General features: G+C 38.4%; 1 protein-coding gene across 2 annotated transcripts in view; it reads left to right on the top strand.

Annotated features, from left to right (window-relative positions):
* Positions 1-13,780, top strand: part of TRPC4 (transient receptor potential cation channel subfamily C member 4) — a 156,066-nt gene that overhangs the window by 51,180 nt on the left and 91,106 nt on the right. For both annotated transcript variants that reach the window (XM_032982900.2, XM_032982901.2), the window contains one exon: positions 8,632-9,036. In XM_032982900.2, the coding sequence (XP_032838791.2) occupies positions 8,659-9,036 (378 nt within the window). In that variant the 5' untranslated portion in view covers positions 8,632-8,658. The remainder of the gene's footprint in view (positions 1-8,631; positions 9,037-13,780) is intronic.

The following is a 13,780-nucleotide window of genomic DNA, read 5'->3' as shown; positions in this document are numbered from 1 at the left end:
GATTAGTGGTGTTCCTCAGGGGTCGGTGTTGGGAATGGAGCTGTTTAACATCTCTGTTGGTGACATGGACAGTGGGATTGAGTGCACCCTCAGCAAATTCACTGATGGTGGTGTCCAAGCTGTGTGGTGCAACTGATGTGCCGGAGGGAAGGGATGCCATCTGGAGGGACCTTGACAGGCCTGAGAGCTGGGCTCATACAAACCTTATGAAGTTCAACAAGGCCAAGTTCAAGGTCCAGCACCTGGGTCGAGGCAATCCCAAGCACAAATACAGGCTGGGTAATGAGTGGATTGAGAGCAGCCCTGCAGAGAAGGAACTGAGGGTATTGGTGGATGGAAGACTGACTGTGAACCAGAGGTGTTCATTTGCAGTCCAGAAAGCCAACCTTATCCTGAGCTGCATTAAGACAAGTGTGACCAGCAGGTCGAGGCAGGGGAGATTCTTCCCCTCTGTTCTGCTCTCTTGAGATCCCACCTGGAGTACTGTGTTCAGCTCTGGAGGCCCCAGCATAAGAAGGATATAGACCTGCTCAAGAGGTTGCAGAGGCGGGCCATGAAGATGATCAGGGGGCTGGAGCACCTTTCCTACAAAGGCAGGCTGAGATAGTTGTGTTTGTTCAACCTAAAGAAGAGCAGGCTCTGAGGAGACCTTATAGTGGCCTTCCAGTACTTAAAGGGGGCCTACAGGAAAGATGAGGAGGGACTCTTTTATCAGGGAGTGTAGTGGTAGGATGAGGGGTAACAGTCTTAAACTGAAAGAGGGTACATCTACATTAGGTGTAAGGAAGAAATTTTTTACATGAGGGTGGTGAGACACTGGCACAGGTTGTCCAGAGAAACTGTGGCTGCCCGCTCCCTGGAAGTGTTGAAGGCTAGGTTGAATGAGGCTTTGAGCAGCCTGATCTAGTGGAAGGTGTCCCTGCCCATGGCAGGGGGTTTGGAACTAGATGATCCTTAAGGTCACTTCCAACCAAAACCATTCTATGATTTTATGATTAGAGGTTTATCCAATTCAGTGTCTACATTTGCACTCTTCTGGGACTCAGTCCCTTAATCTGCTAATATGAGATGCTGGTACAATTTCATCTGTCATATATGCATTGTGTCTTGACCCCTGCAAGTTGTTCTTTCTAGTTAATGTCCTGTATTGCTGATTGTGAAGCCAGAACACACATAATCAAGCAACATGACAGTGTGCTCCCCATCATCCACTGACAGCTGTATACTATGTCATGTTCTTTGTTTTACTGCAACCTGGATTATAGTGTACTTTAAACCAGAGCACAAACAAGATGTTTTTCTCTATTCCAAATTAATCAACAGCCTCATAGGGAATGTATACTGTATTGAGCTATCCAGTTTATTTCCTGCATTCATGACTCAGTGTTAAAGTTCAAATTGCTGCTTTTGCTATTGTTAGCTTTCAAGTCTGAAGCTGATCATAGTTCTAACAATGAAAAAGGACTTTCAGTTGAGCACCTTATATACTATATTACCAGCTAAAACAATTGTAAAATAAACAACGTGAGAAGGCATGCATGGGCAGTGGAACTCCGTCACCTGCAGCTGAAGTTGTTAGAACAGTCCCTGTAATGGTGTTGGCTCAAGCCAATTAACACTTTCTTGCGCAATTTCCAGACACAGTTTAAGAGTTAGCATGGACCTCACATTATTCCCAGTAGACAGCTTTCACTCAGCAGTCCTATTCTGGGACCAAGAGAGTTTAACAGTATGGGCACAGCCTATGCAGTTGACCTTAGTGCTAGAGGCATGTTTAAGTTGCTTGTCTAGACATTTGGTTGTACACCGGTATCTGGACTGATGCTGAGTTCAGAAATCGAAGGTTTATCTGAATTTATTTTGTTCTTGTTCAAATGCAACAGACTGTCCTGATGACTGGAAGTGGAGGAACTTCATGCTTCTTTTCAACTGGGATTTATCAGAGCTAGAGTCTTGCTTTCAAAACTTTCTTTGAACATTATTTTTACTGTGTATCGAATAGGATTCTGTGTCAGATTAAAGCTAGTATGTCACAGATCTATTTTAGAAAGAAAATTTCATACTTTCATCAGTATAACAAATGTCAGAAACTTTCATTTGCCATGAAAAATGCGTATAAAATAGTTTCCAAAGATCACAGAGAAATCAGAATGTTATTCACTTGTCATAAATGTTCTGGTTTCCTGAGCAGGGTACTTCCCAGGGTACTTCTTACGAAGTTTCACTTTTTTTTTTTTTCACGTAGTCTGAAAAGCAAACTCATGAGCAAACTCAGAACTACTTTTGATGATATCATAGAAGAAGCTATGTAGTATAACAATGCTATAGTAAGTCTAATGTAGTGATCAGTGATGGAAATACAGTATTTTAGAAGGGTAGCATCAATGAGGATTTCAGAAGTTGAATGTGTGTATACTATAGAGCACATCTGTGTCCATCCAGCTGCCCATCTGCTGAAGGAGATGTGTTGTCATGGAGTGTCTTTTCCTGTCTCTGAAAGGGCTAGAATATGTACGCACAGTTACTGTGGGTGTCAATAGAAATGGCTTGTCACGGATGCCCTTGGTGTCTGACTTTGGTGGGCCACTGATACTCCTCTTTCTCCATCACACCTGGATACGATAGTGTTTTGGGGTAGGGGACAGCATGCAAAAGAAATGCAAGTCAGGGTTCCCTGCAAAAACAGTGAGGATATGATCATATATGTAGGGGAAGCAAATAAGGCAAAAGCAGAGGTTGAATAAAAGCCAAGGAGTTCTGACTGCATTGTTTTTGAACTTGAACTTTGATGGAGAAAATTCTGTGTACCTGTGGTTATAATATATATGATATAGCAGCAGAAGACAATATCCAGTGATATATTTTGGCTTCAGTAAAATTAATATCTTCTTTTTTTCAAGAAATACCAAATTAACAAATAATGATAAATAGAGTGGAAATGTTAAAGCCTTGCAAAGAATCTGGAATGTTGCCATTCCTCCTTGAAAAAAAGTGTATGAAAAGTACAGTCCGGTATCATTTGAGAGAGTGGTTTGTAGCAGGTATAAATGAAACTGCCTGCTAAGAAAGAAATCCTTTCTCATAAGAATCAATTTTCTGTCCAAGTATTATGGTTTTCTTCGTTTATGTATTTCTCCTGCTCAGGTGCTGATGATATTTCCCTTACATCTGCAGAGGGCAGGAAGCATTATATATTGAGTGTGTGTGCACGCGCATGTGCTTTGATGGGTACGGCTGCTGTAGGCCAATGATAGCTCGCTATCTGAGTAAATATCTTGTCTTCAAGTATCATAGTTATCTCTTTTTTTTCCTTTAATGCTGGATTTCCGAGAGAGGGAGAGATGCTGGAAAATCCAGTAACTCGGTAATTACAAGACCCTCCTGAGAAAAGATTTGACTAAGATTGCCCCTCTTTTCAAGTGATTATTCTGAGCTTTAAGATACTGGCTATTCCAGGTCTATGGAAATCTTCAGATAAATGAAAGAACTGATGAAAAACTGGTTCTATTGCTGAGCCTATTCACTATATATAATTACCAGTGTTTATGTAAATATAAGCTTTCTGAACCTCAGTATGCTTTCTAACACTAGTTTGGTCATTTTCATCTGAAATACACCCCAAATTTAATTTAGAATAAAGGTTAACGCAAACATGTCTTAGACTTATTTTTTTGGCACAAAATTTAATTGTGACTTTTGCTTCCAAAAAAGATTTTTAAAAAATGTATGAAAAAGGATTCTAAAGCTAATTGACTAAGTCTTCAGTTCGGATAGGAAATTAGGAGTAACTGGATGACTACAAACAAGAGAGAAAGGTCTAATCAATACAGTAAGCTAGGTTTTAGAGCTCACAAAGTCCAATAATATGAGAGTATCCATAAATCAAGGTGAGGAGGCCCTTGAAAGGGAAATTAAAACCGAATTAGTTTTTAACCAAATTAATAGAAGGATGTGACTTTTCTCATCCAAGGCTGGCAGGTGTGACATGGAACCTTCCAAGAAAATCTGTGCCCTTCTGTAAAAACAGTGGAAGGTGAGATGAGATATCCTAGGCAATTTGAAAATACGATGATAAATGTCAATATTTAAATAAATCAACTGTGCTCCTAAAATTGAGATGAATCTTCCATAGGAGGTAGGCTCGATGCCCCATTTGGACACATCTTATGCAACTGGAGAAACACCAAAGCATTCTGCCTTGTTTCCTTTCATTGCAAATTACTGGATTCTAGGGATATATAGACCCATTATATTTTGTGTGTTACAATTAAGTAACTTACAGCTAAAAATGTTACAATGTCAAGCTGCAATGTTTTGTAGATTTAGAATTGTATTTTTGAAAACTTCCCTTAAGTTCTTAAAGTGTATCTTAAAGTTTATAGTATATAAGGTAGTCAAACTAATGGCATTAAAGTAATTGAATAATTTTTAGAATAATGTATATTACATTGTTCAATATTTTTGTTAATATTTATTCTATCATTTCTACAGATATCTTGGTGATTAATAGCGTATTTGTAAATACTGATAAAGGAAATCATAAAGACAACATAGAATGGTTTGGGTCAGAAGGGACTTTGAAAGGTTATCATTTAGTCCAACCCCGCTGTCATGGGCAGGGGCACCTTCCACTAGAACAGGTTGCACAGAGTCTCATTCAACCTGGCCTTCCACACTTCCAGGGAGGGGGCAGCCACAGATTCTCTGGACAACCTGTGCCAGTGTCTCACCACCCTCATTGTAAAAAATGTCTTCCTTCTGTCCAATCTAAACCTACCCTCTTCCAATTTAAAACAGTTGCCCCTTCTGTCTCTACAGGCCTGGGTTAAAAGTCTGTCCCCATCTTTCTCATAAGCCCCTTTTAAGTACTGGGAGGCTACAATAAGGCCTCCTTGGAGCCTTCTCTTCCCCAGGCTGAACAACCCCAACTCATTCAGCCTTTCTTCATAGGAGAGCTGTTCCAGCCCTCTGATTATTTTTGTGGCCCTCCTCTGGACCGGCTCAAATAGCTCCGTGTCTTTCCTGTACTAAGGACTCCAGACTTGGATGCAGTACTCCTGGTGGGGTCTCATGAGAGCAGTGTAGAGGAGGAGAATCACCTCCCCCAGCCTGCTGGCCATGGTTCTCTTGCAGCCCAAGATATGGTTGGCTTTCTGGTCTCCGAGCACACATTGCTTGGTCATGTTCGGCTTTTCACCCACCAGCGTCCCCAGGTCCTTCTCCTCAGGGCTGCTCTCAGTCCATTCATCACCCAGCTGTCTGACCCTATTTGGTACTGGTTTCTTTTTCCTGGTTGTGGGAAAGTTAGGCTGTGTTTTATTGTTTTTTAACTCTATTTGGAGCAACATACACTTTCAAAAAGGATATATTTTCAGCTATGACATAATAATCTAGTAAATATTATTTTGAGATTAATACCTCTTCCTTTTGCATGTAGTGAGGCTTTTTTTCTAGCATAAATCTTAATCCTAAAACATTTCACAGCTGGATTTACAGTTAGTCACAGTTTCAAAATATTCTGTGCGTGTTGTGGCCTAGCTATTCATGTATTAGAGACATAATATTTTATATAATCTCTTCATACAAACTGTCTTAAAGAGTAAGTTTCATCCTTGCACAGCTTGATGTTACTAAGTTTTATCTCTTTTATTGTAAGTGATGTTACTAACTCCCTTATTTAGATTAATAGAGCATTAATTAGTAGATCAAAATACTGATAAATGTACTATTACTTCTTAAAGAAGTAGTAATTTTCAGTGATATCAGTTGGGTCAGAGGAATCATCAAATGTCTTGCAAAGCCAGTTGTAATATTTTAGTTTTCTTTTCAAAAATACAAACCAAATCACAAATTATGTAGAAAGATGATACTGTGATATTTCTCCAAACTGATCAAAATAACTTATTTTGCTTTACCAAGTCCATTGTATGTTCTTCCTCAAGTCAGAGAGGTTTCCTCCAAATGTGGAATAAATTGCATTAGTTATACTACATCTTAAATATACCCAGAAACGATTATGGGGATGACAGGCAAGAGCAGAACAGTATTGAAGATCAATTCTTCTCTTTGTCTTGAACTTCTTTCCCAATCCCTAATTCCTCTCACCAAGTTTAATAAAGAGACAAAAAGAATTCCTCCAGGATGTGAATTTGAGCCCCTCAAGTCTGATTATTTGGATGTCTCAGGTACAGTCTGTCACATAGTGTTTATTGGCTTCTGGTTATAATGAGTTTCTGATGGGTGATTATACTCCTATTTTCAGGGCAAGTTACTTTGTCTTTATCTCTTCTCTGAAGTATTTTTAATGTGTATCAGTTGTATGGACTCTGTGAAAACTGTAATTCCACTTTTGCTAAGTTTTACACCATAAATTAATTAATATTCTTTCAATCGCCTCTCACTGGTCTAGTGTACTGGACCTCTTGTTTCTTTAGACTTTTGTTCTTGTAGAGGAACTCAAAGAAAATGGAGACTTCTTTACTGCTGTGGCTAATCCTAGCTTTTACAGCTCTCATGGTGTGCCCATATAAATTTGTCATATGAATGCATTTACATGTGACAGCACAGTACCAGTTGTCACACAATACTTTCTACCTGTAGATAAAAACAAAATAAATGTTTTATTTTTGGTAAATGCCCTAGAACCATTATTTTTGATGTATATATCACCTTCCAGGAGTGCACTGACTGTGCACAGTCAGTCTCTGTTTTCTATTTGTATGTAAACACTTATTTTTAATTATGACAAAACTTTATTTATGGATTATTATTTTCAGGAAGGGGTACAGGCAAGAGAGAAAGGCTAGCAGAGGACAGCTACTTAGAAGGATGACAATGTTTGCTAAATGTGTCTCTTCTGAAGGAGACAAACTAAGCTTAGATCTAATTTTGCCCATTCAAGAACCATGAAAAGGTAAGCATAAGAGGTTCCAGCAAGTGTTTTCCTTTGGGCTTACAGCAAAGCAATAACAGACCTTCCTCAGACTTATCATAAAAACAAACAAAAAACCCCAAAATCATCCTGATGAAATCGTAATATGTCCCATCGGTAAATCCCTGTACTCTTCTTCTACCATAAGCATATCTATGATGCCCAATTTCATTAGTTAACTGCTGGTTGAACTCCAAATAAGTGGGGAGCAAGGATCCATTTATTGGTTTCTGTGCTTTCAGGAGAGGAACTTTTAGCAATAAACTCTCAGTTGCAGTCACTCAATTTTCTTCAGGTATCTTGAGGAACTCTTTATAGATATTAAGAAACTGAGTAATACTGGTGCATTGTTGTGGGTTAACCCAACATCTGCCTGGCAGATATGAAGTAGACCCCTCATGAGACTGAAGTCTTTCTGAGGCGGCTTCTGGAGTCAGGCAGGATGCCCTTCAGCATCCAGCACGAGATGACAAGTTGTGAGCAGTGGAATGGAGCCTTAGATCTCCATGGCTGTAATGAGAATATAGCAACCCACCTTTCTTGTGGATACCTCCTTGTGAACATCTACATTTAAATCTGTTAATTTGGAACTGAACATACCTGACACTTTTTTCTTCTTGAGCTGAACTTGCAATTTTGAAAAGCAAGAATGAAAAGTAAACTGGTAAAATACAGTGCATTAACAGTAAGAATGTGGTATCTCTGTTCCAGGGATACAAAATTGTGCAACGGATATGTACTTTAGTTTACTTGAAGTGAGATTAACAGAACATAAGTCACAGGCTGTGCAACCTCAGGTACCCGAGACTGCAGGCCAATACCATTTTGGAGGGAGAATTGGGAAGCATCTTGCAAAAAGACTGCAGTTGCTCATCTCCTAGTAGCTTCTAGTAGCATATAAGATTGAATCAAAATCTTAGTAGGAAAGCTCGCCATGAACTGTGCAATCCATGTCTGCCATAGATAAGTCAGGGTATTTCAGCAGCACTAGGAAGATGTAAATGCTAATAATTGTTCCAACTCTAATATGTTATTTCTCCTTAAGCTAAAGAAACAGGTAAGAAGGGCTGTATTTAGTTCTCCACACACAAGCATCTAGTGACACCTGGGTTATGTGGAATATCAGTGACATTTGCATGGAGGTACCAAATGTGCACAGGCCTTGTGAAAGACCCAAGCCATGCTGGAATCCAGATGAGATAACTAGTGCATCTCAAAGAGGCCTAGGTGCCTTATATGGGGAACTGAACCAATCTCTAAGTGACACAATGACTACCATGTTCCAGTTTAAAAGGTGGACGTGCCCTGTAGTCTACTAAGCAGGAGCAACTGTATATGTGCATACACTTAAACTGTGGGAAACATGATGTAGTGAAATTTCATGAAAAAAGAAGGGATGAAGTGGAGCTACACCTTAGGTACAGACTACACTGTATCATTGTCACCTCATGCTTGACACAGTTTTAAGGAATACATAAAAGCATATGCTTTGACTTGGTAAGTTGCAACAGCTTGGTTGTATGTTTTTGTTTCCGTGTTTTACGGGTGATCTTACAAGTTCTATTGATAGAGACCATTTGTACTTGTTTCAACATCACTTTTTAGTATGAGTTTTAAATATTTATATATTTCAAATATTAATTTGGTACACTGTACTCCCAAAATACATTATTGATTTAATCTTTCTTTTCATATTACAGAGACAAAGTATTAGAATGGCATAAAATATGGCCCAGTTCTACTACAAAAGAAGTGTCAATGCTCCCTACAGAGATCGCATTCCTCTTCGTATTGTACGGGCAGAATCTGAACTGTCTCATTCAGAGAAAGCCTATCTGAATGCCGTGGAGAAAGGAGATTATGCCAGTGTAAAGAAAGCTTTGGAGGAAGCAGAAATTTATTTCAAGATCAATATTAATTGCATTGATCCCCTAGGAAGAACTGCACTTCTTATTGCAATTGAAAATGAGAACCTTGAGCTTATTGAGCTGCTCTTAAGTTTTAATGTATATGTGGGAGACGCTTTATTGCATGCCATACGAAAGGAGGTGGTTGGTGCCGTGGAGCTGCTGTTAAACCACAAGAAACCCAGTGGGGAAAAACAGGTATGTGCAGGATTTTCTCCAGGTTTGTAGTCTGCTCTAATGAAAAGAGAAGAATTGTACAGAGGGACTAAGCAAAAAAAAACCAAACCAAACCAAACCAAAACAAAAAAACAACAAAACCAAACATCATCCTTGCACACAAGTATTTAAAATCAGAAAATCAGTTACTTTGATGCTGTATACATTGTATTAATTTGTGTTCAGACATCATAGAATGGTTTGAGTCAAAATAGACTGTTAAAGATCATCTAGTCCAACCCCACTGTCATGGGCAGGGGCACCTTCCACTAGAACAGGTTGCACAGAGTCTCATTCAACCTGGCCTTCAACACTTCCAGGGAGGAGGCAGCCACAGATTCTCTGGACAACCTGTGCCAGTGTCTCACCACCCTCATTGTAAAAAATGTCTTCCTTCTGTCCAATCTAAACCTACCCTCTTCCAATTTAAAACAGTTGCCCCTTCTGTCTCTACAGGCCTGGGTTAAAAGTCTGTCCCCATCTTTCTCATAAGCCCCTTTTAAGTACTGGGAGGCTACAATAAGGCCTCCTTGGAGCCTTCTCTTCCCCAGGCTGAACAACCCCAACTCATTCAGCCTTTCTTCATAGGAGAGCTGTTCCAGCCCTCTGATTATTTTTGTGGCCCTCCTTTGGACCGGCTCAAATAGCTCCATGTCTTTCCTGTACTAAGGACTCCAGACTTGGATGCAGTACTCCTGGTGGGGTCTCATGAGAGCAGTGTAGAGGAGGAGAATCACCTCCCTCAACATGCTTGCCACAATTCTTGTTCTTCACCTCAACATATGGTTGGCTTTCTGGGCTGCAAATGCACTTTGATGGCTTATGTCCAGTTTTTCATCCACCAATATCCTCGAGTCCTTCTTGACAGGGCTGTACTCAATCCCTTCCTCCCCCAGTCTGTACTGACTGTACTGTACACCAACACAGGTGCAGGGCCTTTCATTTGATCTTGTTGAACTTTATGAGGTTGACATGGTGCCCACTTCTCAAGCCTGTCAAGGTTGTCTCTGTCAATGAAGGTGGGGAGGTCACCATCTCCCAAGTCAGCAAGGCAAGACTGGGAGACGAACAGCTATAAAGGTACAAACTCTTCTACCTTTCTCCCTGTCTTCTTTCAAAGGAGAAAATCATTACATACAGTCTCATTTATGATAAATGTGATACCTACTCTGCTTCCCCTTGCAGTGCCTTGAGACATCTCTAGAAGGTAGCTAGCCTCTTGCATATCCTTCTCATTTTAAGAAACTAGTGGAGACAACATAGCATAGCCCATAAATTCTGATATTCCTATGACTCTTCCAGGATGAAACCCCTTAAAAATAGTTAGAAATTTTATTAAATTTTCATCTATTTCAATTTTCATGTATTATAGGTACTGTATTAATATATTTCAATGAATAGTATGTTGAAATTATTACAGCCCTTTCACAGATAATGCATACAATATACTTTAATTACAGTATAATATACTTTCTCTGGATAGAATTGCAGACAATAGGTAAAGAGTATAATTTTTGCTGATAAAATAACATGAATTCTATGCTTTTTTGTTATGGAAAGAAAGAAATATAGTAGGTCTTTATAGAAATGTGTGTGTCTGCCTTCTGTTCTAGACAATAAAAGTAGAGCTCCTTTATAATGACAACAGTTTTATGTCAGAGGAAGGGAAGAAAACTAGATTCACTTTATGTTTGTCTCATTTAATTATTTCTCAACTGATAGTGCAGATGAGAATACAGTGTATGGGAATCTCTCAATGCAATATACCAGGACCTGGAAGGATCAGTGCATGGCCTTGTGCCAAGCCAGTTAAACCACCTGTGACTCTGTTCTCTAGCCTCCTTAGTGGAAGTTGCTATTTGCAGAGCAGAGTTCATCTCACTTGATAATAGCCATCCAAAGCTATGTCTCATCTCTGATCTAACTGTCTGAGCTCCCCTCACCAATGGAGAAAAATGAAGGTCCCTGGAGAGCAACTCATGCTATCCTTTTCAATTACTTAAAATGGCATAAACCCCTTTTTGGACTAGCTAGATTCTACAAATTTACCTCACGCTAGCAGCCTAAATTTCAGACTTTCAGGACTACTTTTTGCTATGTGGCACACCTACTGTAATGGAAAAGATTGAATACAAATAATAAAACTTGTTTTAGGTAAGCTTCATGCTATAACACAAAAGGTAGGCTTATTTTTTGGTTGCATACTACAGTGTTAAATTAGCCACAAACTGCTTTGCTCCAAAGTAGAGGTTAGCTCCCTGGGCTGAAACTTAAGCATGTTGTTTCAGTGCCAGACTCTGCTGCTGACTGGTATGAAGAGTGTTGCTTCTCCTTCTTTTCATTGGTTTCCCTGGTTTCACTTACTGAGGGTCTTCTCATCACTGTAAAGTATGAAGAATAATCATGAATAATTTGAACAGAGACATATCCTTTTGTGTTTGTACAAGGCTAGGCTTGCCCATTGTAAAGGCAAATATTGCTTGCAAGGCAGTGCTTGCAAAAGACAGTCTTTAAACAAATAGATTATCTACAAGTGCATGACAATTTTTGCACTGGGGACCTCAACAACCATTAGGCTTCTATGGATGTTGTATGTGTAGATAATCAAGTTGGTTCATTTTTAGGAACAGCTCATGCTGAAGAGAATGTAAACATGGATTACAGTTTTTCAGTAATGCTGCAATGAAGCAGATACAACTGTGTGTATTTAATATAATCAAAAGTACCTGCTAGCTGAAAAATCACTGCAATAGGCTAAAGATATAAAATCTGGATGCTTAGAATTATATACTAAAATTTATATTTTCAGTATCTAGACAGAAAGATACAATTTTTCCCTGGAGAATCAAATTCCTTTCAAAACTCTATTTCAAACTATAACTTGACATTTTTTGATTACTTCTATTTGTAAACATTTGCCATATTGTTTAGATGATGATTAATTTTCAGACTCTGTGCTTTTAATAACATGATATCTTTGCCTGTTTGGTTTTCCTTGTTTGTATAAAGCTGGTCATGTGTGGTAAAATCCTGGCCCCTTGAAGTTAGTGGGATTTTTGCCATCGATTCAGTGAGGCCAAGATTTCACCCTTTTGCTATTTTTTTTTTTCCCTTGATGAAGTTATTCACAGAGGAGACATAATAAGGAATAAGAAAAATGTATGTGCTAAATACTGCCAAGCTCAAGAAACAGTTTAGATTCCAAAGTATTTCATTAGTGATGAAAGTTATGAAACTTCAAATGCAGAAAAACTGATATGACTCATGATTAGGAAGTAAATTAATTAACTCTTACTATTTTTTATATTAATGAGATAGTAAACTATGTATGATGCATAGCTAATTTCAGCTTCACCCTCATATGATAATGTAATCATATTTATAAAACCAAAGAACTTTTAAACATAGGATTTCCAACATAATTCAAGACCTCATTGACAGTGTCAAAAAGCCAGAAAAAAAAGTCTTCCTGTATCAACAGAAAACTACAATTCATCAATACAGCTGAAATTTATCTTTTGAAATAAGTTTTTTCTCCAAAATGTAATTACTTAAACATTTAAATGTTTAAAAATAAAAGGGGAGGAATGTAAAATGATGTTAATTCTGACCAAGAATCAATGAATCTGGTTAAAAAAAAAAAAAAAAAAAAAAGTTCAAAAAAGGTATTCCAACCAATATCTTCAAAATTATGAGGTGACACTGAATCTTACTCTTTAATACTTATTTCTCCTCAAAAAAAAAAACAACCAAACAAAAAAAAAACCAAACCAAAACAAAACAAAAACCAAAACAGAAAACAACAGTCAGGTCTTGTTAAAGTTATAGCAAAACTCTATAGTCTACTGACCACTCAGATGTTGGGCTTTACCTAATACCTATATGTGATGTGCTTTTCATTTCAAAGACCACACAGGTTACAGTGGGTTAAAACTGATTATCAATATGTGGATACATCTGGTGCCACCTGGTGACTGCAGATGAGGCATGTATGTTTAACAGCTTTGAATTGCATTTGACTCCTGTTACTCAGTCTGCGAGTGAGGTTTTTATGGTATACATAAGTACAACTGAGAAAAAGGTTATTTTGTCACTTGCATTATATTTTCTACACTTTTTTAGCTGTACCAGCTGCTAGAGCACATGTAAAAGAGAGTAACACAAATTAAGGTGAATGAGTTGAGGAAACTTGTCCAAGTATTTTTAAATTACAAGTTCTTAAAAGCCATGTGTCCTAAATTATCTGCCAAGTCACTTGTTGCTTACCCTGATGGATAATTGAATGCCAAATTAGGAGGAAAAAAAAGCTGTTCTTTAAAATATGATATCTGCAGAAAAAAAAATAAATATCTTTTTAAATTGAATAAAGCATCTACAGATGGGATGGAGGTTAGGTAGCATAAAAAAATGAATAAATACCTTTATCTAAATCACAGCATGCTCTACTGCTCGATGTACCCAGGCATCTATCTCTAGCTGTGTCGTTGACCACCTAGATATGCACATTTATTCAGTGAAGACTGAAGCAGAGGAGAGGCATATCTGTCTCCTAGGGATGCTACAAAGTACAGAAGTGAAGCTGAAGTCTGTTATTAAACTTGAATCTCTGTAGCATTGTATGAGCTGACAATCTAGATTCAGGGAATGGGAACCCAACTGCAATGTTTATAGGCATTGCCAGGCTAGTAAAAGCACATGATGCTTTTATGCCTCCTTTTCACTATTA

This window comes from Tyto alba, unplaced genomic scaffold (assembly GCF_018691265.1).
Source record: "Tyto alba isolate M040663 unplaced genomic scaffold, T.alba_DEE_v4.0 Super-Scaffold_2, whole genome shotgun sequence".
NCBI lineage: Eukaryota > Metazoa > Chordata > Aves > Strigiformes > Tytonidae > Tyto > Tyto alba.
Note: the sequence above shows the minus strand (reverse complement) of the source record. Positions and strands in the feature narration are given on the sequence as shown.